General features: G+C 39.0%; 1 protein-coding gene across 3 annotated transcripts in view; it reads right to left on the bottom strand.

The window, feature by feature from the left end:
• Positions 1-27906, bottom strand: part of SENP7 (SUMO specific peptidase 7) — a 2310641-nt gene that overhangs the window by 1655234 nt on the left and 627501 nt on the right. For all 3 annotated transcript variants that reach the window (XM_044071599.1, XM_044071598.1, XM_044071600.1), the window contains exon 7: positions 19392-19510. In XM_044071599.1, the coding sequence (XP_043927534.1) occupies positions 19392-19510 (119 nt within the window). The remainder of the gene's footprint in view (positions 1-19391; positions 19511-27906) is intronic.

Raw genomic sequence — 27906 nt, 5'->3', positions numbered from 1 at the left:
AAGTACCTTTTGGATGGTCTGTTCATCTTTATGTGACAGTACACATCCTGAAGGACTGTCAAGCACATCCAGTCATCTTTGTCCAGAAAAAGGAGAATGGACTGAACCATGACCATCCAAAACTTGGTGTGTCGAACTGACTTGTTCAAGTTGCTGAGATCCAAAATATGTCTCCAGCCCCTGTTTTCATTGGCACTAAAAAGAACCTTGAGTACGTTCCAGATTCTATCTGGTCTGCTGGGACCTCCTGGATGACATTTTTTCTAACAACTTTTGTATTAGAATTGCTGCTTCTTCCCTCTGATTGGGTGGAGCATCAGTGATTTTCCTTGAGAATGGAGGTGGAAGGGAAAAGGGCATTACACAGCTTCTGGATATAATCTTTTGCACCCAAGTATCTTTTATGTCATGTCTAGCTAGGCTCTCTGTTACAGGGATAATAGACTCCCGATTACCTCCAAAGGCAAGCAATTGGGCCTCCTTTCAGGAGTGCTGGTAGGGTCTTGTCCAAGAAATAATTTGTGGATCCCTGGTTTTGCAGGCCACCTCTGTCATGATAGTGGCATTGGCCACTGCCCTTGCAGGTAGTTTCTCCACAAGTGTCCTGGAAAGGATCCTGGGATTTCCTGAACCACATCTTTCAACAACCTTGTTGATTCCTTGAAAATTATCTCTGGGGGATCAAAAAATGTACTCCCCACCACAGAGAGGGTCTTGCCAACCTTCTGGATACGGTGTCCTTCACTTTGGGGCCAAAAAAAGACGTACCGCCAAAAGGAATACTGATGAAGGAAGACTTGAAGGGCTGCACAAAATCACATAAGCACATCCAGGCATGTCTCCTGATAGAAATGCCTGAACCCACTGCCCCTGAGGTAACTTCAGCTACATGCGAAATGAGTCTCATAGATGAATTTGAAATAGATTGCAGGGTAGCCAGCTGACAAGTCACAGATGATTTGACCTCTGCAGAAACAGATCCTGAGGGGGTATTTGACAATTTCTTAATCAGATCCCTCTGTAACCTTGTAAAATGTGTTAAATAATTCAGTCACCTTAAGGCGAAGGTCACTGAAGCAGAGAGAGACTTCTCAAACTTGTCCATCATCCTAGACTCCCTGTTAGGGGGATGAACAGTGGAACTCTCCTCAACAAGTTCTTTTTTGGTGACCACTATCACACCCATGGCATCAAAGGGCATCCCTTTACCCCAAACCTCCTTATCTGCAGGTGGTGCCATAATATATGGGTTCAACTGCGTCAAGCTCCTTCCACTCCTGCCAAGAGACCAAATCAATAAGCTCATCAGTGAGTGGAGTAACCTGGGAGATAGATGAGCCAAGTACTGAAAGCCTCCAAAAACACTAACTCCTCAGATGAAAGGTTGCTGGGCGTCTAGCCACCTCTCTGTTTTAAGATCTCAGGATTTTTCCAAATGAGACATTTTAAGGAGGTGACATTGGGGACTCTTCACCTTCATCAAAGTCTGCATCCTCAGTGGGTGACTCTCGAGGAGAATCCAAGTGCTTCCTCTTGCACTTCCTCTTTTTCCTAGGAACATCCTCAGTAGGATGCTCTGGGGAGGTACCAGAAATAACTAATACCCTGCTGGGAAGCTTGGGGTTCTTGGACTGGTTGTCCCTGTGGTAAATTGTGATGAGGCTCCAAGCGCAAACACATCAAGGCCCAAAGCTGAGGATCCAAGGGGGTTGGGTTCTATTTATTCGCCTGGGGCAGAAAACACCCTCTTGACAACCTCGAAGGCACACTGCTCCAGAGAAAGAGTAGACATTGGCTCCAAAAAGACAAGCTTTTGGATCGCTGTCCTCTCCCTCCCTGAGGTGGAAGCTGGAGCCAAGCTATCCAATGCTGAGGCACCAAGGCACACAGAAAGCTGTTTGGGGTGGACTCCAATACCTCGGATCTGACAGGAAAGCTTCAGCTCTGAAAGCCCTCCAGATATGACAAAATTGGAGTACTAAGAATAAGTTTCAGATCTGAAGAAATTACTATCTTCAGATAAGAGTCAGATGGAGCCGGACAGTTTAGAACCAAGGACTGTGAAACACTTGAAGGAATCAGAGGAGGAACTTGCAGTGGGGTTGTAGTTGAAGGATGGACCTCTGACCTGAAGGGGTAGAAGCAGAAAGGACACTCGCCTGACTTTGCTCTGAGGATTTTCTGCACCATTTTTTCCACATTTTCATCCGTTAAACTTCTGTAAGACTGAGTCAAAATGATAGAGGGAGACTTGGATCAGTGACACTCTGGCACCCTGGAAGGCAATGGATTAATGGATGGTGGACACTTTGTTCTGGGTAGAGAGAGAGGGCTCAAGGTAGCTGGACTTGATCATTTTTTTGTCGAAACTGAGGTGGTCAGGCCCATCAGTTTTTTTTCTTTTTCAGATCTACAGGTGAGGTCAAATCCAGCTTAGATCTTTTTCTGGACAGCTCCAAAGCCAGGGTGGATGATGTACATGGTTTTGGAGATAAGGTCTTCAACTCTTTGCTTTTACTTTTGGAGACTGATGTCCAGATATAGCCACTCCAAAGGCAGAGGGTAGGTAAGCCTTTCAAAATAAGCTTATTCTTTCTTTCTACTAGTGCCCTAGGATTGAACCCATGGCAGATGAAGCAATCTTCTTAAAGATGTAAAGGCTCATGACAGTAAATACACATAGTGTGGGCATAAGGCATAGGAAATTTGTGTCCACACAATGCACTTTTTAAATCCAACAGGAACTTTTTCTGCCATAACTACAACTATAAAACAGCAAATTAAGAAAAAAAAATGTTTTTTATATTAGGATAGAAAGGAAGAGGGAAAATTACCAGCAATGCTAGTAAATGGCTACACCAAGTGTAGAGAGGAAAGGAAAATACTAACAGAAGTATTTTATCTGTTAAGTATGATAGTTCATGAGAAGGTAAGGAATAAGAACTATATACAAGACAAAATTAGAAAATATTAATATTTAAAAGATAATATATCACTTATCTGAAAACGCTTGACAGCTATGGTCAACCACATCTTTCAAGAAAAGCAGCTAATACGATCTGAGGTAACTTAAGAGTTGGTGCATTGTGGGTAATGGAGAAGCTCGAGAGTTTTTTGGTTGCCACAAGCTTTAGTAATGGCTGAGTCAGATCCAAACCAGTCCGTTGAGGATAGAATGAAAATTGACATCAGATGCTTATTTAAAAGAATTAAATTCCTAAAACTACAAAAAAAATTACAAATGAATACTAAAATAAGACTTTTAACAGCTAATCAATATTAAATGCATCTCTTCTGATCTAAACATATTTAACAATCACAGTTTTATTTAATCCAGGGGTTTGTCTGCTTGCAGTAGCAATTACCATTGTAATTCCTTCACCTCGAGCCAATTTGACCATTGAAAAACAGATTTAGGAACATACAACTCTCTTTATAAACTTTCTTTCAAATCTATTAATTTTAGGAAATTTATTTTTAAAGTTATTGATCAAGTTCATTTAGGCTTGGGGGGGCGATTTAAATAATCAGCGTGAGGTCAAAGGTCTGGAAACAATCTCCAAGTATTTTCTTTCTTTGGGACTAAAAGATTCTAGAATAAAAACCTTTTCCCAACTAGGAAAGAGGGATTGCTTTGATTACCCCCTGAGACAGCATGTGGTGCAGAACAAGAATGGTTTTGCCTGGACCTTCAAAAAAGGAGGAATTCCCTTCTACTGTCATTAGTATCCTAGATGGATGAGCTTCAGAGTTAATTTGTATTAAACAATAAGCTATATGAGCTTCAGAGCTCATTTGTATTAAACAATCTGCTGTCACAGACAGACATGGGAGATTCAAACTTGCTGGAAAGGAAAAGGGACTGCCAGGGTGGAAAGGGGAACCAAGTCCCTTAATTAGTCATTCTGTTTTGTTTGACTGTCCTTTGTCTTTGAGGTTCCAGCTTTCTTTTTGGAACTTCCCTGTCACTGCTTTTTAAATGTGTACTTATCAGTATTCTGCTGAGACTGTTTGTTTTGTTTCTTACCAAAACTGGATAAGGAAGCAGCAAATTGTTGCAAACGTTAGAGAAGTTGTCTGAAAATTCCCCGAATCAGCTTACCTCTTGTATCCCATTTTTGCTAACCTCTCCAGCAGGGGGTCCTAAATCGCTATCAAAAAGAGAACACAACATTTATTTTTTAACATATTCTAGGGGATTTTGAGACTGCAGCCAGGCAAACCTCCTCAGAACAGTAAAAGTGGTAACAGCCCTGGAAGCAGTATCTACAGAGTCATAAATCCATTTTAAATAATGAGTTGTGGCCTGAGAAACAGAAGAAATTAGACTACACAAAGCACATTTTCTTTCATAATTAGACAGTATAAACTTTAGGATATGAGCCTGACAATTCGAAATTCTACAACTCAAAATTGCAGAAGCACACATTTAGTAATACAATGCAACAGCCACCTGGACAGGGGAACCTTAGATGCTGGAACCCAATTCACCCTTAGAAAAAGAGACAGTCAGGTGATCGATTTTGATCGATTTTTCTGAAATCCTTTGTATGGTATACAGAAAGTACAGTTGTGTACACTTACCATAAATGTAGACGTTTGAGTGTATTCACTGTTGCAGTCATCACATTTGGGTTATCTGCTTACAGTAACCCTCAGTCGGCCTGATTATCAAAGTATTGGGTCCTGCGTCGGTTGCTGTCTCATCTTCCGTGATGTCAGGTAGTCGGGTATAAAGCATGCAGCCAATGCCATTACATCAGTTTTTCTTGCCCCAGATGTCAGGTGCCCCCTAATGGGAAGCAATTAAATATATATATATATATATATATATATATATATATATATATATATATATATGGTTTACTATTGAAATTGCGATTGAACGTGGTCGAACGGCCACTTCTGCGACGCATTTACGCGAAGCAAAACCGCGAAAATTGTTCGCAACTGACTGGCATTCGACATTCGACATTCCCGGCCACACAACACCTCCACACCCATGCTACCATTGTTCACGCAGGGGCGATGATCTGCCGTTCGCACAATTGGATTCGACCGCGGTGACATTCGCTCTTCCGCCTTCGCGCAAGTCGAGTCGCAAATAGTCGGATCGGCATTTCAATAGTAAACCATATATATATATATATATATATATATATATATATATATATATATATATACACAATGGTATACTGCCAACAAAAAGCAAATACACCAAAAAGCTTTTAAGCATAGCAAAGGAGAGTAGAGGTATAGCCAAAAGAAGTCAGGGGGCTGGAGGGAGGGTAACCAGGACTGCAACAGTTAATACACTCAAACATCTACATTTATGGTAAGTGTACACAACTGTACTATGTTCTTCGTGTTTCACTGTTGCAGTCATTACATTTGGGTAGATTCCCAAAGCTAAGGATGGGAGGAGGAAATTAGATAGCCTTAGGAACAGCTATAAGGCCCTGCAAGACTGCAGTAGCAAAGCCAGTTCTGGATTTAGAGAAAATAGGCAAATGGTAATGCTTGGTGAATGTATGTGCAGAACTCCAGGTAGCAGCTTCTAGGATGCCCATGGTAGGGACACCTCTGAGAAAGGCTGTGGACGCAGATGCAGCCCTGGTTGAATGGGGTCTAATCGCTTGAGGGATAGGTTTTCCATGGTGCTTACAGCAGAAATTAATGCAATGGACTATCCATTTAGAGATGGTTTGCTTTGAAATAGCCTTCCCCTCTGCCCCTGCAGCAAATGCCACCAGCACTTGTTCAGATTTCCTTTGAGGTTTAGTCCTGTCCAAGTAAACTCTCAGTTCTCTGTAACATCTAAGAAGTGCAGTATGCGTTCCTCTTTGTTCTGTGGATAAGGAAAGAAGGTTGGCAAATGAATGGACTGACTAAGAGCTACACTGGAAACCACCTTGGGCAAGAAGGAGAGATTAGTCCTAAGGGACACACTGTCCGCATGAAAGATGATGAAAGGCTCCACTGCCATAAGGGCCTTTAATTCAGATACCCTTCTTGCTGAAGTGATTGCTAAAATAAAGGCTGTTTTCCAAGAAAGGAATTTCAACTCTGCACATGCAGCCGGCTCAAAAAGAGGAAGAGTGAGTTTTTCCAATACAAAGTTAAGATCCCAGGCTGGAGTTGGGGCTCTCCTGGGTGGTGTTAAGTTTTTGGCCCCTCTGAGGAACTGCTTGAGCAGTGGATGAGAGAAGAGGGATGGTTCTGTGTTGTAATGAGCTGAAATGGCTGAAGCGTGAATTTTGATGGAGGAAAAAGAAAGGCCCTTGTGAAGCATCTCAGTTAATTATTGGAGAATCTGAGGTAAGTCGGTGCTGATGTGGCCATCCCTTGAGTTTGGTTCCAAACACAGAATCTTTTCCATTTTTCAGCATAAGATTTTCTACTACTAGGCCTCCTTGCCTCCAAAATGACATCCAACACTTATTTACTGAGGGATGGTAATGGAGAAATTAGATAATTAGCCAGAATGCCAGGTTCAGGGTTTGAAGCTAAGGGTGCAGAATCTGGCTGTCCTGCTGAGACAGCAGGGTAGGGGTCGGAGGCAGGTGCCATGGAGCCAGCAGTGACACACTGCGCAAGAGGGTGTGTGCCAGTGATGGCATGGCCAGTCTGGTGCAATCAGTATCATCTTTGGTTTGTCCTGTTTGATCTTTAGTAGTACTTTGGAGAGTAGAGGCAGAGGGGGAAAGGCATAAACTGATTGTTTTTTCCAGCTGAAGGACAAAGCATCCACTTTCCAAACTAGTTTGTGGGGAGTCCTTGTACAGAATTTGTCTTAAATGGTAGTTCTGGGGAGAAGCAAAAAGGTCTATATCTGGGCTCCCCCATTTGTTTATCAACATGTTGAAAGTCTTTGGTTCCAGTTTCCACTCACGTGGGTCCATGAGATTTCTGCTTAGTTTGTCTGCCAGTGTATTTAGTTTTCCTGGCAGGAATTGCGCCTGTAGATGCACTTGGTAGCTCAAGGCTGTGTTGCACAGAGCCATGGCTAGTCTGCAGAGGGGGTAAGAATGGGTACCCCCCCTGCTTGTTTATGTACCACATAGCAGTGGTGTTGCCCGTCTTTACCACTAATTGTCTGGGAAGAATGGAGAGGTCCTTGAAGGCTGTCAGCGCATTCTGTATGACTAACATTTCTTTTTGATTGATATGCAGGTGCATTTGACTTGAGCTCCAATTGCCCTGAATGCACTTCCCTGCCAGGTGAGCCCCCCCCCCCCCATGCATAGTGTGATGCGTCTGTTAGGGTTTGGGCAGCAAGGGGTAGAGGGAATGGTAGTACCTTGTTTAGGTGGCAGGCCTCTGTCCACCAAAGGAATTCTAACCGTAGGCAAGGTATGACAGGAATCATTGCTTCTAGATCCTGAGAATGTTGACACCATAGGCTTTTTAGATACCAATGCAGTTTCCTCATATGCAGTCTTGCATATGGAATTAGTAGAATGCAGGAGGTCATGAACCCCAAGGCTTGTAGTATTTGCCTTGCAGATGGCAGGGTCTTTGTGGCCATTAGTTTGATGCAAGTTGTCAAATGAATTTGTTTCTCTGGCATGAGGAAAGCCAATTGGGAAAGTTGTGTTCAAGCTTGCTCCCCGGAATATAATTTGTTGACAGGGTACCAGATGTGATTTATTTTCGTTTATGGTGTACCCCAGACAAGTTATCACCTTTTGTACAAATGCCAGAGGATTCAAAAGTATGTCCTGGCTTTCTGCCTGAATTAGACAATCATCCAGATATGGGTATATCTAAATTTTTCTTTGCCTGCAAAATGCAATGACTGGAGCTAGGCACTTTGTGAATACCCTGGGTGCAGTAGATAAGCCAAAGGGCAGTGCAGAGAACTGACCATGCATGCAGCCTGCTTTGAAGCATAGGTATCTTCTGCAAAATTCCCTGACTGGGATGTGCAGGTAGGCTTCCTTTAAATCCAGTGTTGCCTAGCATAGGAAGCAACCGATGAAGAGTTAGCATCTTGAATTTTGGAATCACCAAAAAAGTGTTCAAGATAGAGAAGTCCAGGATAGGACACCATGAATCGTCTTTTCTGGGTACCACGAAAAGTCTTGAGTAGAAACCTTGTCCCTTTTCCTCTTCTGGTACAGTTTGAATAGCCTTTATGCTTGAGAGAGTGAGTACTTGCTTTTGAGCCTCTGCCCACTGATTTGGGTGTAGATCTGGCCAACCTTTTGGGGTTGGTAACGTGTGGAAGTGAAATCTGTATCCTTGGGAAACTATACTTAAAACCCATTTGTCCTGGGTAATGAGTCCCCAGTTTTTGGCCTGCAGAGCAATCCTTCCCCCTAAAGGAGCAGTCAGTTGAGAAGTTCTTGGAAGTTTTAAAGTTAAGTCATTGAGACAGCTTACCATAGGGGGGAGTCTTACTACTCACTGATTTGGAAGTGGAAGCCCCCCACTGCTTAGTCTGTGTGTACCCTGGGACTGAAACCTGGGGGTTCTGCTGGTTCTGGGTTTGGACTGAGAAGGCCTAGGAGAGGCAGGAAAGGGCCAAGTCTTAGAGGGCCAATGCCTACTAAATCTTGGAGGTTGTACTTGTAGAAAATCCTTAACAGTTTGCATAGATTTAGCTTTTTCCTCCATCTTTTTAAAAACTACTTCTGCCTTGTCGCCAAACAGGCGGTCCTGATTTAAGGGAGCATCCAACAATTTAGCTTTAACATGATCTGGCAAAGATTGCTCCTTAAGCCAAGCATGCCTTCTAAGTACAGACCCAGTGACAGCAGCCCTGCAAGATGCCTCTAATGAATCAAAACCACATTGCAAAGTATGTTTTCCAACCTGTTCAGCAGAATGCATTAAATCTTGTAAATCTTTATTTTCAGCAGAGTCAGGAATCAACATAATTTTCTGTTTGAGCAATCCAATAATATGTTGCTGATACTTTAACATGTGAAACTGGCAGTTTAGGGCCCTAATGGCCAAGGTTGCAGAAGTGTACACCTTCTTACCCCATCTAACCAGCGCCATGGAGTCTCTATCAGAAGGGGTAGGATTTTTGGCAGTAGTAGCCTTAATGCCCTTGGGTCCCTGAGAAATGGTCTCAGGATCCACAGTAGGATTTTTAAAAAGGAACTTGTGAGCGTCAGGAACCCTGTAATATCCATCAGGTTTTCTGGGAGCAGGAGGTAAAGAATCAGGGGCCAAACTAGGTTCCTAAAAGGCATCATCAACAATGTCAAGTACAGGAGGGATAGCTAAAGGCCTGTGTTGAGGCAGGAGTAAGAAATCCCTAAGCCTCTTTTTAGAATCAGAGTAATCCTGGCTTTCCCAGCGGAAATGTTCCCTAAGAGTATGCAAGGTTTCACCAAAAGAGAATTCTTCTGGAGGGGAAGCAGAGGGAATAGAGTCCTCTGCATCAGAATCCTCACAGGTAGATAAGGGTAAATCCAGGTCATCAGTAGAAACAGAAATTTCAGAATCCTGGTCAGAAGAATCATAAGCAAATTCAGTCCTAGGTTGGTTTCCCCCGATTAAAGTGATAAGGTCTTTAGCCATTCTTATCAGTTTCTTTTTAGGCATAGAGGCCTGAGCATGCGGTCTGGGCATCGGTTTTCTAGGCATGGTTTGAGTTTTAGGCCTCAAAGGAGAAGGTGGCGTCGGTTTAATATGCAAGACAGTAGGCCTGAATACACCCTCAGAAGCCAGTGCCTGCACAGCGGCTTCAGACCCATCTAAGGTAGAGACATCCGCAGGTTCCACAGTTGAAGCATCTCGTGGCATACCGGACTCCAAATGGGTCTCAGTAGAGGCCTGTGAATCTGAAGTAGTGGGTATCAGGGGCTGCAAAAGCACCTCACTGAGTACCGGCAAACTATCGACTGGTGTAGGAGGAGCATCGTCGGCAGCTTTGGACATATGCGGCCTGTATCTGTCTTTATCTTTGCTTTTTTTTTGGCATGTCGGTAGTCAGATGGCTTACCAAAGACATATCTGGATAACTGAACCGAGAACCAAAATATTTAGAAGCGTAAACATACAGACGATGGATAGTTCGTTGGTTAAATAAGGCACAAAACCGACAGCAAAGTGCACCATGGTCAGGGCCTAGGCAAGGAATACAGTACGAATGAAAATCTTTATCAGGTATTTGCTTTCCACAAGAAATGCAATTATTAACTTTTCCTGACATTGGTAAAGAGCAAGAAAGTGTTTCCCCAAAGGGGTACTTAGCTTTAGTTGAAGACTTAGGTTCTGAATCTCGAAAATGAAAATTTCAGGAGTCGACCGACCGGCACTTGCGAACTGCTTCTGCTTCTGGCACTACATGGCAAGAAAGAGTGAAGTAATGGCATCGGCTGTATGCTTTATATCCCTGACATCACGGAAGATGAGACAGCAACTGACGCAAGACACAAGACATTGATAATCAGGCTGACTGAGGGCTACTACAAGCAATAACCCAAATGTGATGACTGCAACAGTGAAACACGAAGAACATCCAAGTTGATAGTGAACATCCACAGAATGAAGCAGATATTCACCTTTATTTGAGAAATTTGGAAAGAAGATGGATAAGTGAATAGCTTTCATAGGTGTGTACTGGGCTAATGGCCCTGGAGCCTTTACAAGCCTGGCCCATAGGATTACAATGGCATTGTGCCACCCGACCTTAGTTCCCAGTGCCTCTGTTGAGTATAGCCACTGGAGTGATCCCTGGGGTGAATTTTCTACTTCTCATCCACTCATCAAGATTTCTCTTGAAGAGGGCCAGTGAGGTGCTCTGTTTGACATGTATGGGAAGTCTATTCCATAGCATGGGCAGTCTCTGAGTTATGATCCTGTCCCTCCAGATTGTTCTGTTGATTGTGGTAATGAGGTTGCGGTCTCTGCAGCATGTAGTGCAGAGGGATTGGGATTTCTTTAGATGTAGCATTTCATACAGAGCTGGGTCAAACATGACTTTGTAAGTCAAGCAGAGATCGCCTCTAAGTGGCGATAGGAGAGAGAGAATAGTTGTGAGTTTTTTTGAGTCTGTCCATATAGGACAAGTGTTTAAGGCTTAGGATCCTCTCTGTGAGGTACTTTTGTGGCCTCTCCAGTTGTTGCAGGTGTTTAGTGAGGTACATGCCAAATGGAGCATTGTACTTGATGACTGGCCTAATGAGGGAAGAGTAGAGGGAGACAATGACCTCTTTCTTCCTAAATGCAAAACCCTTAGTAATGAGATGTGCCACATAGAAGGATTTTCTGACCACAGTGGCAATAAGGTGGTCAAAAGAGAGGTTGCTGTCAACCTGTGTTCCCAGATCTCTTATAATGCCTTCTGTGTTCAGTGGTCTACCATCGATGTGGTAATTCATGGGAACCGGGTTTTTCCCAAAGGGGACGACGACATTTCTTGGCATTGAGCTTAAGGCAATGGTTCTGACACCAGTCATTGCTCTCAGTGAGGCCTTTCTGTAGGATGTCAACATCACTTGGGGAGTTAATAATAGCTTCCAACTTACAATCGTCTATGAACTTTGTCAGCCAGAGTCCCTTTGTGTTGGCCTGAACTTCAGAGAAGTAGATACCAAACAGGACAGGACCCAGGACCAAACCCTATGGGACTCCACTCATGACTGGTCGGCAGTCTGACTTGGAGTTAGCTACTTTCACACTGTGGGTTCTATCTGTGAGCCAGTTTACAGCCCACCTAGTTTTATAAGGGTTGATGCCTAGCTTAATGAGTTTTTCTTTGATTCCTGAGTGGGGAATGGTATCAAAGGCCTTAGCCAGATCAAGGTAGGCTGTATGAAGCACCTTGCCTTCATCCACAGCTCTGGTGACTGACTCAAAGTTGTCGATCAGGTTGAGCAGGCATGATCTACCCTTCACAAAACCAACTGTGTGGGATCCAGAGTTTGGAGATTCCCTATATCCTTGTTTATTAGGTCCATGATGATGTGTTCCATAGCTTTGCATATCAGATTCATCAGGCTAATGGGACGATAGCTCCCAGGGTCTGGGGATGACTGCAGCAGTACGCCATTCAGTAGGGACAGAGCCTGATGTGAGGCTGTGATTAAACAGGCCACACAGATGATGTGCCAGTTCACTCTGCAGTTCATGTACAACACAGCCAGGGATATTGTCAGGTCCTATAGAAGCTGTATTCTTAGCCTTGGACAGTACTGTTTTAACATGTGCAGCAGTAATAATGGGTGCCTGGCAATCTACTGATATTGTGATTGGTCCTTTGGTGGAGGAGGAGTAAAGTTGGCACTGAATCTGTCGGCCAGTATAATGGCAATATCTGTTGGCTCAGTATAGCAGGTGCCATGGTGCAGTAGCTCAAAGCAAATCTGGGTATTGCCATGGAGATTCTTTACATAAATATAGAAGGCCTTGTGGTTGTCTTTACTATCTGCTGCAATTCTGTTTTCATAGCTAGCTTTAGAGGATTTGATGAGGGATCTCAACTTATTGTTGAAGCTGATAAGGGAGTTTTTCCAGTCTTGGGACTTTACCTTATTCCACATCAGTTTCCTCCATCTGTTGTAGAGTTTGTGTATGGCAGGAGATCACTAGATTGGCTTCCTTTTTTGGAGGAGAGCGTCTTGGTTCTATTGGGTATGGTGACATCTATGCATTTGTGTATATGTTCGTACAGTGCACTGGTGTATGATTTGGCGATCATGCAACTATTCTCCAGTTGCATGGGTGACGTGAAGTTAGCCACCTCTGTTTTTAGGAGCCCAAAGTTAGCTTTGGAGAAGTTTTTCATGGTGGTTACCTTTATGGGGGGGGGGGGGTTGCGAGGGATGTGCATTTCCAAGGTGATTCCTTTGTGGTCAGATCTAACCAGGGAGGAGTTGACTATTGCTTTAGAGCAACGGTCGCCCATGTTAGTGATGATCAGGTCAAGGATGTTGCTACCTCTAGTGGGGGTAAGAACAAGCTGGTCCAGGTTATTGGAACCAATGAATTCCAGAAAATGTTGGGCAAGTGTATAGATACATGAATAGTTTTTCCAGTTAATAGAGGGGTAGTTGAAGTTGCCCGGTATGTGTGTGTTAGGTTGGACCCTAATATTCGCCAGGGTGCATAGGAATGTGGAGTTAGAGTCTTAGGACATGGTTGGGGACCTATAGCAGGCTACGACCTGAATCGCTGTCTTACCCAGTGTTAGCTGCACCTGAAGTATCTCTGATGGTCTACCAGTCTGGAGGTGTGCACATCTTTTATGAATATGGAAACACCACCGCTCCTTGGAGCTTTGGTCCAGGTTCAGGGGCAGAAAGGTGTGGAATGAGTTATAGCCTGTTAGTGCAGGGATGCTTTCTGCTGCCTTGAACCAGGTCTATGTTACAGCACAAATATCAATGCTCTCCATTTTAAGGAGTGCTTCGAGTGAGTGCATTTTGAGATTTAGACTTCTAGCATTGAGCAGCATGACCCTCAGATTGCCTTTGTTTGTAGATGTTACGGTGATAATTTGGTCTTTGGAACACCACCTAAAAAACACGCTATAGGAGTGGCAAGAGCCTTGGCCAGTATCCGGAAGCCCAGGGGTGACAGATGCACTCTGGCAAAGCATTGAGGGCTGTCAATCATGTCATCCCAGCAGACAGATAAGGGATCACCTTAGAATGACACCAGAAACTTAGCCAATTGTTGAAATCAATCATGTTTCTGCTTGTACTGTGGTATTATTCTTGGTGATGGTAGGAGGCTGCTCAGGGATAGAGTCCTACCCACCTGGGCTATATACTCCGAGAGCTCCTCCATATCTCTTTTCATATAGTCCAGGGAGGTACTTCTCAGGTCATTCACACCCACATGTACAATGACACAAGTCATATTTGTACCTGCTGTTGAGGGACCTCAGTGTGTGTGTTATGTGGTGGATCCTGGCATCTGACAGGCAGCTGACTGTTACTTTAGTGAGTGGGACACCAGTGTGCCTCACTATCAAGTCACCCATGACTAGTGTGTTGGGCATGCTGTTTTACCTTAGGGTCTTTGTTTGAATGGCACACTGTTTAGGAGAGTTATATATCTCATGATTAATGTTGTGTTGTGTTGGTCAAGTAGGTTTCTGCCTTGGAGGTCTCTGCTGTTTGGGTAGATTTGTATTGAGAGCCTCCGTGAAGGTGGGTGTGTGGTTTGTGTTTTATGTGAAGGTAATGCTGGTGTGTGTTCTGGAGGGCTATGTGTTCCATGTGGTGTGGTGCAAGTGCTGACCTCCTTCTCCTGGCCAGCTATTCCAGTCTTGGCTGGCGAGTGTGTGGCTTCTAATTTGGATATATAAGTGCATCTCCCACAAGTCTGAGTGTTGCGAGGTAAGAGGAGAGGGTTGTTAATGTACATGAGGCAGTCGCTACATTGCCTCAGGATGCCCAAGTTCACCAGGTTAATAGGAGAAAGCACAGGGAACTAACCTTTAAACATGCCTGGAGGGGTGGGCATTAATAATAAGTACTGGAGAGGTTTCCTTGTAGAACGTTTAGTATTGGTAGCACTTTTGGTGCTACAGGAAGTGTTGTAAAGTGCTAGACTACTAAGCTAGTAAAAGTGCAGGAGAGGAGAGAACTAGCAGATCTAAGGGAAAAATTGAAGAGCAGACTTTCTGGCACCAGTCAGATGATTGCAAACAGTCCTTGATACAGCGAATCTGTATCTGGACTACACTAGTTACAGGAAAGGCGGGAAACAAGCACAAACACGGGCTTTTAAACCAGAAAGTTGAAAGAGATGGAAAAAACACCCAAACAGCCAATATACTACAATTTCCGGCCCAGAAACCACTCCTCTTGTGGTAGATAGGCTACCTAGTGCTTACCACTCAGACTGACAAGTTAGAAGGCTTCTCCCTCAAACACAAAATGGCTTGGGGGGCTCAGAAGCTTACAAACAATCCTGGATACAGCATATCTGTATCTGGACTAGACTAGTTACAGGAAAGGTGAGAAATAAGCGCAAATGAGGGCTTTTAAACCTGAAAGTTGAAAGAGATGGAAAAAACTGCCTAAACAGCCAAAAAACTACAATTTCTGGGCCAGAAACCAATCCTCTTGTGGTAGATAGGCTACCTAGTGCTTACCACTCCCACTGATAAGCTAGAAGGCTTCCCTCTAACACAGAAAGTCTTGGGGGGGGGGGCTCAGAAGCTTACAAACGGTCCTGGACAGAGCAAATATGTATCTGGACTAGACTACAGTATTTACAGGAAAGGCAGGAAACAAGCATAGATATGTTTTTTTTTTTTTTTTTTTTTTTTTTACAGAAAAGCAGCTAAAACAGAAGTAAAAAACAATTCAAGTGCAGTGCAAGCTAGCACACTTGAGAGTGTAGCAATACTAAAGCAAATACAGTTCAAATAAAAGCAATTTATTCAAACTGTGTTCTGAGCTGAATTTGATTATTGTTTTTTCAACTCTGAACAGTTAAAAAGTGCCAAAAAATGTACTTATCAGCTCTATATTCCCAGATTGTTTGAGAAGCACACATTTGCTTAAGTTAGGCTCTGAAGCCAGTTTGGGAATGAAGGCTGAGGTTGGTCCCGAGGAAAATTTTATTCTTATGAAAAATAAAACATGAAGGCTTATATGACAAGGTATGCAAGTCTGAAACCCTCCTGGGTGATGTCACCGCCACTAGAAACAACATTTTCCAAGACAAAAATTTGAGATATGCCAAAGCTGCAGTCTCAAGCGGCACCTTGGTAAGACTCTGTAACAAGATCATGATGTCCCAAGGAGGCACAGGGACCTTCAACTGGGAACATAAAAGAAAGCAACCTCTTTAGAACACTTTTAAAAGTCTGAAGGAAGCATATTACTCACCCACAAGAAAATTAGAAAAGGCAGCTAAGTGTACTTTAATAGCGGAATAACTGGCCCCTGCATGGAGAAGACCCAACAGGAAATCCAACATCTAAGGCAAAGGTACCAAGAAGGGGTCTACACATGTAGAACTAGCCCAAATGCTGAAATGCTTCTATAGATCATCCTAGTGTAAAGATTCTTGGAAGAAGTGAGAATGTGTACAACTGTGGAAGACAGCCTGGGATTTCTGGCCATCACTGGAAGTCCAGAAACCAAGAGTTCAGAGTGAGGGATTTGATACCTGGGTGAGACTGGCCAGAAGGGTAAGAGATTAAATTTAGAAGGGGTCCCAATTTTTCTTTCTAAGTTGATTTCTTAGGCTTGTCATAGGTTTTCTTCAAAGAAGGAGACCCAAGGGCAGATGAAGCAAAGTCTCCTGCTTAGGAACGGAGGAAGCCCTTCAACACAGACTCTGAACTACAGTACAAAAGGGCTTCTGGCCCAAAAGAACACATTTCACATGTCTCACCTAAAAGGGCAAAGCCCAGACAGTAAACTAATTTCTCATGTGGATTCTGTGGCGGGATTTTGTAACTATAGGCCACACACTTCTTGAAACCTGAAGCCTGGTCTGCCATCTTGAACTGCCAAATACAAGAAAATGAAAGGAAAGTTTCCACAAAACAACCTTACAGGTCCAACACACCAAACTAAGACCTGCAAGAAATAGTGAGAAAAATTAAACCAGATCATCACTCAAAAAACACCCAGTCACTAAGTGTTAACAAAAGACTCCTAAATACCAACTGTTGTTGTTGTTTGTCTTTCGGCTTTTCCCGCTAAGGGGTCACCACAGCGGAATTCTGGTCCGCTAATGACTGGCAGTAGATTTTTATGAAATGCCAAGGTGCTAGCTCAACGCTCAATCTTCAACGAAGGCATGTCCATTTACGCACGCATGTCTTTCGAACGCTACCCAACCACGGGGAGGACATGCAGACTCCACACAGAAGGCACTCCCAAGCCCAGCCGAGAATCGAATGGGAGAACCTCTTGCTGTGAGGTAACAACGCCGCCGTCATACTACCACGGCAATTACTCAATACCAAATACCAACTGTTACTGAAGGAAATACTCAAAAGCCAATTTCCGTACAGGGAAGAAATGGGTGAAAACAAAACATTGGCTAAAGCTAGCCAAATAGCAAAGAGCACTACAAAGGTTAACATTATAACCCTGGAAGAAGATGGTCAGAAATTGCACAAAAAAAGACCAGAAAAGCCACTTATGTGGCACAACCAGCTCAGCTTAGAAGAATCCCTCTGTTGTTTAGCACAACAAATGAGATCTGGGCGCAGATGGGGCAGTGGTGTGTTATAGCAGAGGGGACGACCTTGAGTCTTGGAACAGAAATTTAGTTGCCAGCCTCAGTCCTGTATGGATCCAATATATCCTCTTGTTGAGGTGAACAGAAAAGACAATCATCAGATCTTTGAAAATCAACACATCATTACTTATTAAGCTTGCATCTGAAGAAAAGGCTACTGTGTAGTTGTATGACCTGCTTAAAAACCCTGTCCACTTTTTCAAAAACACTCCTTTCTGTTAGTATGCCAATCGACCTGCTGGCATGCCAGACACTTCTCTGTCCACTGACCACTGTGCAAATGATGATGGTTTTAACATTATCAGCTACACATTTTTTATGGTGTGTGTAGGAATGTCTGATGAAGTGAGAGTCGACTATTTACTACTTCTCACAGTCCAGAGGAAACACTGCAAGCACCAAGTTTTATCATTGTGACTACACTGACTTGTAGTAAATGTCACAGACCACAGTTGTACAGTAGACACCATCACTTTGCCTGCACTGTTATATGTCATGCACAAATCTGCCTGGGGGTGTCATGTTGTGGCCATCATTTGGCCACCAGCACTATCATCACTTATGCAACAAATGACAGGGTAGCTGCACTACCTCTGGGATTTTTTATCAGTAACTGGTTGTAGTAGTGGTGCACTAGGTGGATACAGAATGCAAGAAGTAATAATCATTCTGAGAGCAGTAGCAGTGTCATACTGAAGGGTTCTTACAGACTCTTCTATGCAGTGGAAATAGGTTTTAAGCAAGCCAAACACTCACTCTTGTCAGTACCTGAAATAGGACAGTGTTGCAGTGTTCTACTTCAGACCCTCTGGATTACAGAGTACTGTCATTAGCCAAGATTCAAGTGGGTAGCCTGTGTTACATGAGAAACAAATACAATAGGGAAGGGATACACTGGGATGGTTAGTCATTAAACCTTGGTCAAAACATACGATTGCTCTGAACTCTTAAGCTGTTCTGATTCTTGAACTCAAACTCTTGAGATGAGTCTGAAAAAAACGTCCAAAAGAATCAGCACTCTACCCTTACTAAAAATATAAATAAAACTTTAATTTGCATAGTCACACTTATTAAAGGAATGAAGTGTGATGGCAAAAAGGTCTGAAGCCTTAAGGAAACAAAAAGCCTTAGCAACAGAAGTCATAACTATCTTAACAGAAGAAGACTATGAACCTAGTAACTACCTATGCCCCTAGAAGCACAACTAATACAAAAAGAAAATTCTCAACACAGTACAAAGACTGAAATAAATTGGTGAAAAAGTCATCATCATATATTCAACAAAGCAGGTAGAAAACAGAGAAATCTCAAAGGCTTTTCAAAGAGAAGACAGAGACAGTATGAAATCCAACCAAACATGTTTAGTGATGGGAAGAAATTTGAAATGGAAGACAGCTGCATGAAGCATTGTGAGAAAGAGCAAGTGCAGATGTAGCCGAGTAAAGTTTTATCTGCTGTGCTGGCATGCCCAAATCCAAAACGTATATAAAGAATGAATCTTCTCAGTCAATCCAGATTAACACAAATCAGCTACTGATGATAAACAAATGTTATCACTAAAGACAGTACAAGAAATAAACAATGACAGCAGCACTCAGAAAGGTTTCTAAATAAACCAAGGACAGCAAATCCGGTAACTTATAACCCAGCTTCTCGATTATCTAACAGTTAATCATCATCAATAGTTTGATATTGTCATGTGCAAGCAACACTGCTGTTTTTCACTGGCTAAACTTAAATAAGAGTTCTACTATACTGTTCAGCCTCTCTACCGTATTTAATTTCAAAGACAAACAAATGGTATAAGTAATAAAAGTCATTTCTGTTCATGAGACTCAAACTCCATACTGTACCCATATAGTCACCTGTATGGCTCAGTATACCAGTTTCCAGAAAAATCTGGAAAACTAGTCACTGTGCGCAATGCTTCAAATGATTCTTTCAGCACAACACTTCAAAGAACAAACCCTTTTCATGTGTGCCTCACAAATAATAATACAATAATAAAATGACCCATTTTATGCAGAATACAGGTATGATGAAAATATATCCACATTAGAATAACACCAAACACACACTTTAATGACTCAAACTTATTTCAAATAAGAGATAAATCACACTAATAAGAAAACCTAACCATTTCAATGGCCTTCAGTGTTAATTACCAAGTCCAGTTCAAATAAAGGAAGACACACATTTTTCATTTTTACACAAACCTTTTGAAGGCATTTCATATCTTCTTGATGGAAAATGAGGACTATTTTTATCACTTTCTTTAGAATTTTCATCCAACTTCTCAGGACAGCAATCTGATGACCTCTGCCACAGTTCACACCTAGAATTAAACCATACAGTTAAGAGGACAAAGATAAGCTTTTTATATGTTTATCTGATTATGTGACAATGTGAAAAACAGCATCATACATTCACAATCCAAGAACTAAGTACTGAAAGGGTCATGAAGATCCTCAATACACAATGTCCTAATGACAAACTGAAAAATCTGGAAGAGCACAAATGAAAGCAAGAAGTAAACATGTAAACAGAAAAAAAGGTGGCAACCATGTCACATTATTATAACGACATGCCACCTAACACCATCTGCACAGTTCTGAAGGTTGGATTTCTAAAAGGACACCTGGACTTGAAGGAAAATGAATGAAAACCATTATGTGGAAAGAGAAAAACAAAAGTCAATGTTTCTCAGGTCAGAATGAAGACAGAATTATGCAAAGTCAACTGAATTCCAAAGTGTCATCTTTCAGAAAAGACATGCTAGAACAAACAGAAATGTCACAAGATTACAAGGAAGCAGGTTATTGGGAAAAAGGAAGAAACTACTGTGAAAAGTCAGAGATATAAGAATCACCTTCTAGACTCTTAACTGAGTGCAAAATGGGCATAGCTTTAACTTACAGAGTTCAGTTCCCTAAACATGAATTACTTGATTACTGTTCATCAAAAAAAATCATTGACGGTGTGGTTTCTATTTGTGCAGTGGCAGTGGTTTACTTTATGTGAGCTTCTCACTGTTTGGGTAACCACTGAATTAGTATAAGCAAGGAGGATATGGGGTTGCAAGTAAAAATGGCTTTGGTTTTGAATAATCAGACTAAACCTTTGACCAGTCAGTTATGTTGCGTTTGTTAATAACTTCAGGCGATTTAAACTCAGTCAAACATAGTGGCACCATTTGGATTAGCCTCTCAAAGTACTTATGTTAACAACAACAAGTGAACTAAAGAACATAACTCATTTAATTTTTAACAAACATATACAGGGTAACATAATAAAGTCTAGGGTGCTGCATTAGTTATCAACTTTCCTCTCTCTGCCTACACTAAACAGCAAGACAATGACTACCCATGGGAAATCCTTCTCATGTTAACTGTACAGTGCAGCAATGCCTTGCATATATTGGGCTGCCTTTGTGCTAGACCAGATGGCTCTAGAATGTAACAAGTAGTAATCATTCTGCAGTGTCCAAGACATTACATTTCTTTATTAAACACTGCAAAGTGCTTTTTTTTCCCAAAAACATTTTTATTTTGCTTTCATTATAAACATACACAAATGTACATATAACAAATACAATAAAATAACAAAACTATTTACAATATTTACATTCATCCATGATAATCATTTTATCCAAGTTATCAGTATTTGTTCAAAAGGTTTTTCCAATTTTTGCCATGCTATTTTTTATAAGTAAAGTTATGAGTTCTATAACAAATGGTTTGTAGTTTATTTTTACAAACAACTTTTGCTAAATTAATAAAATTTTAAATATCAAATCTTGTTTACTTTTCCAGTTCAAAGTAATAACTTTTCTGGCAATTGCAAGAATTGACCTAAGTAACTGAATCTGAGATTTAGGTATTACATTAGGAATAGGAACACGAACACTGAATAGGATTAATGAGTTAGAAATATGACAGTTATCAGACCATAAAACATTTACAAAATATCTGGTGTCTTTCCAGTATTCAACATTTCTACATTCAATGAACATGTGAACCCAGTTGGCCTCTAGTAATTCATCACATTTCCAACATTTACTTTCACTGTTTTTGAGTATTAGATTTATTTTATGTGAAGTATAGAAACTCTTATTCATAAATTTCCATGTATACAATCTCCAATATAATGAAAAAGAGGTACCATACGTAGAATTCAATACCATTTTTTTGGATTCATCAAATATTTGTTCTCCATTAATCTTTACATAGTAATTCTAAAAGTCTGAGTCAAACTTTAGAATGTCTTCTCTTAGTATTTTACAGATAGGTGAGACACTTAATTTTTGATTATCTGTCTTTTCAAGACATCTAATAAAAAGAAGAATCAAATTAGGTATAGATCCAGTCTCTAGGTTTAGGCTGTCATTTTGTTTTCGATAAACTCCCGTAATGAGTGTATGAACAATCAACTGTCTTGACTATTATCAAAACTACATAAGAGGGAGTTTAGTGGTTTAATACTCTTATTTTCAATAAACTGCTCTTATGTTCAATAAACTGCTGCCAGAATATCAAGTTATTTTCCTTAAATTTTTGCACTACATTGATGTTGAAAGAATCTAGACAATCAGGGGAGTACGCTATAGGGAATATAAGAAATATAAATTGTTTAATGTTGTAATTACAATTAATTATACTTTTTTTAAAGTTATTAACTATTTGATTAATGCCATAAGAAAAATGATCAAACTTCTTATTAAATAAACAAAATTCACATAAAAGCCAATGAACTCTTATTCCACATTGTTCCCTAAATTGATTTTCTATAGTTCTGACATCAGTTATATGAATCTCATGTATTGTTTTCCAGCCAGATATATAGGTAGGTGTGATCCAATGTAATATTACATTAATTATAACTGACGTGGAATAAAGATCTAAGCTAGGGAGTGTTATCCCATTACTGCTTCAAGCTTTAATGTGCTATCTATATTCAATCTTAGGTTTTAAGGGAAACCATAAAAATTTATGTAGCATGGAATCTAATTTTTTAAATAAGTTTTTGGGAGGAGGTAGTATCCATGACCATATATAAAACAAGATTTTAGGTAAAATTATCATTTTAATTAAAGGGGAGCCTATCCTACACTGTGAAGAATATTTTATTCCATATTTTGATTAGTTCACTTATGGTGGTCATTAAATTATTGTAAGTTTAATTTAACAGACTCTTTCCATGTACTCTTTATACTGACACCCAAATATTCTAATACATCATTTTCCCAATTAAACAGGCTATTCTCTCTCTTAGGTTTTTGTTGATCTTTTTGTTAATTAGTAATGTTTTGGATTTATTATGATTAAATTTAAGCCCTAAAATTCTTTCAGACTTGCTTAAGGTATTTATAACATCATGCAAAGAACCATCAATATCACCAAACATTAACAACATATCAGCAGAAAATAACTGTATGTTATGGCAATAGTCCTTACTAATTTGAAAGCCTTTTATATTTTGCTTGTTTCTGATACATATAGCAAAAGGTTCCATTGAAAGAGCAAACAATAATGGTGATAAAAGACAACCTTGTCTAGTTCCCTTGAGGATTTATAGCGGTGAGGATAGACATGATCCAATTTTCACATAAGCTTGTGCCCCACAATAAATTTTCATTAATATGTTGAAAAAATCTGAGGAGAATTCAAAACCAATCAAAATTCTTTGTAGAAAACCTTATATAGTTCAGGAATTATTCCATCCAGTCCTGGAGCTTTATTTATCTTTTTAAAATTGTATTTGCTCATTCACTTCTGTTAGTGTTATTTGTTTATTTAATATGTTACTTTGTTGCACTGACACCTTAGTAGTTATATTTTCTTGAAAAAAAGTATTTATTACATTACCTGTCTCCAAAAGTGGTGTGTCATTATTTATATATTTATGGCAGTTTTTGAACACTTCTAATATGCCCATTAAGTTAGATGCACTCTTAATTGAACCATCACTTTTATATTTAATCTCATTAATAAGATTTTAATTATTTATTTTATTTTTTTGGATATTACCGGTATTTTATGTAGATATTTGGGATTTACAGCATAAGATTCTAATTTCAATTTTTCCAGGTTTATGGCTACCTTATGATTCAGAACTTCTAAGTGTTTTTGATTTAACTTAGTAATTTCGTTATGTGCTACTTCGTTCTTTGGTTTTGTGTCCATTTTTATCTTGTCTATGTTTTTTTGTAAGTCTAAAAGTTCTTTGTCCCACTCTCTCCTTTTTTTAAGGTACCAAGAATTTATTCTACCATATATATAAACTTTAAAGGTGTCCCATAGTATAGTATCAGTCACTTCACCATTATCGTTTCCATAAACATGTCTATTTCTTTTATCATTCCCTAAAGTCATTTAATTTAGTTATGTAAGCAGGAATTCTCTGTAGAAATCTTAAATCTGTATGTGTAGTTATTGTAAAGTTTATAGCATTATGGTCCGAAAGTGGACAAGTCAATATAGATACGTCAAAAAGAAAAAAGAACCGCTCAGGCAATCGCTACTCAACACGCTTTAATATTATTAAACGTTAACAAAATTATCCAACGCTTTTCGTCTAACTCTATGGTTAGACTTCCTCAGATAAACTGGCAAACATCAGTCATTTTATACACACGTGTTTAAATAACAGATATTCGCTATGAAAGCCCACCAGAATTCGAAACAGTATTTAGCTTTCTTGAAGTGACATGACTATTTATATTTATAAAATCAACAATATTAATGATATCAAATAAAATAATTAAATGAATTAAACTCTATTGGTTTTAATACCTAAATAATGTTATTGTATTATCAAATTAAAATACAAAGTGATAAAGTAAAAAAATTATGATGTACTAAATACTGACGCATAGTGTTTCGTCAAGAAAGCAGTCTATTTTTAAAAAAAAAAACTAACTAAACTATATACAGCAAACTTTAATGCTAGATTATTGAAATCACTTATTTAATATTTATAATTGATAAACCATTTCTGATAAAACTTTTTCACAAAGCAATTTGCAAAATGGTTAGAAACATATAAAATTATATTAAATTAAAACAATTAGACGCAATTTATTTACAGTTATGTTACCATTACTATAAAACTAGTATGAATCAAGTTCATTCTTGTTGGCAGAGGATATGTATTTATTTGTATTGTTTATATTATATATATATTATTTAAAATAATACAATTTGCTGGATATTGTTTAAAATTAAACTATTCTACAGATATTTTATTTGGTTATTTGTTACATGTATAAATGTTCTATTGTCGAAATTAACCAAGCCTAGGATTTACCTTTCTAGACTTCTGAGTTTTAACATGCACATAAGGGACCATTTCTCATTAAGACCTGGATATATAAAGGCGTTAAGTTTAATTTGACAGAAAGGTTCACATTTCTCCAATAACAAGTTAAAGGGGCCCCCTCTAATTTCTTGCTTGATTTGATGTATTACTTTGAAACAAAATTTATGTTCAGGATATTCCATAATGTGCCTCGCTAAGGCGTTATCCTCCTTATGTAAATTGATGCTTCTCAAATGCTCGTATACTCTGTCCCTTAACCTTCGCTCCGTTTTTCCTATATAGAAACAGGGGCACCCCTGGCAGGTAGCTAAATAAACGATTCCTTTGGAATTACAGTTAAATTTTCCTTTGATATAAATTTTAATTCCATTGATCACTGTTGTGATACCTGGGATCATATAGTGACAGTATGGACAATTACCACATTGTCCCATCCCTCTATTGAAGGCTATCAGCTTGGTGTGATTATGTTTTTGAAATATGTCTTTAAAATTAAAGCCTTTCTTCCATATAACCTTAGGTACTCAGCCTAGTTTAGATGTTAATATGTGGTCATCTTTAAGTATATTTCAGTTCTTAAATATGACTTCTTTAATACTAATAAAATCTAAAGAGAATCTTAATGTGCATACCAAATTAAAGTCTTCATTATTAGATATCCCCTTAATAAAGTTTGCGATGGTTCCATGAACTGGACTCCATCTTTATAGAAGCAAGAATCTTTTTGCTTTAATATGGGTCTAAAATGTCCATTTGCTCTTTTTATTTTAACTTCTTCCAATATGGGGTCCAAAAATGCTTGGGATATTCTCTGTTAAGGAACATCTGTTTTAATCCTAAGCATTCCTGTTTAAAGTTTTCATCTGTTGCGATCATTCACGCAGCTCTAACAAGCTGGCCCTTGACCACCGACTTTTTTTGATGCATAGGATGTGCACTAGAGAAGTGTAAGAATTTGTTTGAATAAGTAGGTTTTATAAAGATGTTTGCTTCGTCCACTCCTTGTGTCCTGTTCTTACTCAACATTACGTCTAAATAAGATACAGATTCTTCATTTTAGGTATGGGTAAATTCTAAAAATTCTGTGCTCTCATTGAACATATTTACTATATCTATTGCTAGTCTTTCATCTCCATGAAAAATTATAAAGATGTCATCTATAAATCTAGCATAAAAAATATTACATTTTTGAGGAAATCATTATTGAAAACAAAATGATTCTCCCAATAAGACATCACTAGATTAGCGTAGCTCGATCCACACGGGGATCCCATCGCTACTCCTTTCTTTTGTTTGTAAAATTGATTTTCAAAGAGAATGAAGTTATAAGCCAAAATTATGTCCAATAGTTCTCCTACTAGAGCTATTTCATCTGGTGCGGCATTTTTTTGTCGCATATTTGCTGAAACCCAATCCATGCCCTGCTAATGGGGAATGCTAGTATAAAGTTCCTTCACATCCACTGTAATGAAATTGTTCTCTTGTTGATAATCCATGTTATTTATTTTTTCCAAAAATCCCATGAGTTCTTTACTATCCACTCGTACCTTATTACATATTTCTTGAGAATTCCATCCACAAACTTTGACCCTTATGTGCCTGTTAAAACTCAGAAGTCTAGAAAGGTAAATCCTAGGCTTGGTTAATTTCGACAACAGAACATTTATACATGTAACAAATAACCAAATAAAATATCTGTAGAATAGTTTAATTTTAAACAATATCCAGAAAACTGTATTATTTTAAATAATGAAATATATAATATAAACAATACAAATAAATACATATCCTTTGCCAACAAGAATTAACTTGATTCATACTAGTTTTATAGTAATGGTAACATAACTGTAAATAAATTGCCTCTTAATTGTTTTAATTTAATATAATTTTATATGTTTCTAACCATTTTACAAATCGCTTTGTGAAAAAGTTTTATCAGAAATGGTTTATCAATTATTAATATTAAATAAGTGATTTCAATAATCTAGCATTAAAGTTTGCTGTATATAGTTTTTTTTTTTTTTTTTTTTTTTTAAATAGACCGCTTCCTTGACAAAACACTATGCGTCAGTATTTAGTACATCATCATTTTTTTACTTTATCACTTTGTATTTTAAATTGTTAATCCAATAACATTATTTAGGTATTAAAACCAATAGAGTTTAATTCATCTAATTATTTTATTTGATATCATTAATGTTGTTGATTTTATAAATATAAATAGTCGTGTCACTTTAAGAAAGCTAAATACTGTTTCGAATTCTGGCGGGCTTTCATAGCGAATATCTGTTATTTAAACAAGTGTGTATCAAATGACTGATGTTTGCCAGTTTATCTGCGGAAGCCTAACCATAGAGTTAGACGAAAAGCGTTGGATAATTTTGTTAACGTTTAATAATATTAAAGCGTGTTGAGTAGTGATTGCCTGAGCAGTTCTTTTTTCTTTTTGAGTTTTAGTTAGTTTTTGGGAGTGTTTTCGGTTTTCGTTCCATTATAGATACGTCACTTATTTTAGAGTATATATTATTTGATACAAAGACCTTATCAGTGTTTGTTTGTGTACCAAACTGATACGAATAGTGAGTACAGAATAAGGAATAATGTTCTCTTAGGCCATGTACATCTTTAAAGTTCATCTAGTTTGTAAAGTCATTTAACTTCTTGGCTTGAGATGTTACTTTTATCTTACCATTTTTAGAAGTATCATTGCCTGATAATAGGCAGTTAAAATCACCTGTTGCTATAATTTCCCCTTTTGCATTTAAAGTAATCTGGTCCAGACATTTGTCAACATATTTAGTACTCAGTCCTGGTATCCAGTACGTATTAATCTAAGTACAACACTTCCTATTGATTTCCAAAATAACCATGCTTAGCATCCCATCTTTATCTGAAATTGTATCTATAATTCTTGGCATAGTATAAGTATTTCTTCATAGAATAAAAGTATCCCTTCTCTTAGTTTTAAAACATGAATCAGCCAGAATGGTATAGCCATTGAAAGAGCATTTTTGTAGAGGGGTTCCTGAAAAAAAGATGATCTGGGCTTTATGCATTTTGATATATTTAAGCAAACCAGCTCTTTTGACATTATTGTTCAAACCATTAATATTTAATGATAAACATTTATAAGCCATTGACTATAATGTATGTATTACTAACAGAAAGACATTTTCTTCCGTGTTGACTTCAAATCTACTGAAAATGTACTTATCATGGATGCATAATGTATTAAGCACTACTTTCAAAAACCCCAAACTATTTACAAACACATACATGAAACAAAGTTTCTGGTTTAGTTAAAAACTTAACTAAACCATCCATCCACCACCTCTCCAGCACCAAACGACAAAAATTATCTATCTCTACTTAGAATATAGTATAAAAACAAAAAAGAAAAGCATTATGAAAGCA

This window comes from Protopterus annectens, chromosome 5.part0 (genome assembly GCF_019279795.1).
Source record: "Protopterus annectens isolate FY-2018-M chromosome 5.part0, PAN1.0, whole genome shotgun sequence".
NCBI classification, from domain to species: Eukaryota; Metazoa; Chordata; order Ceratodontiformes; family Protopteridae; genus Protopterus; species Protopterus annectens.
The sequence above is the reverse complement of the archived record's forward strand: the minus strand, read 5'-3'. Positions and strand labels throughout refer to the sequence as shown.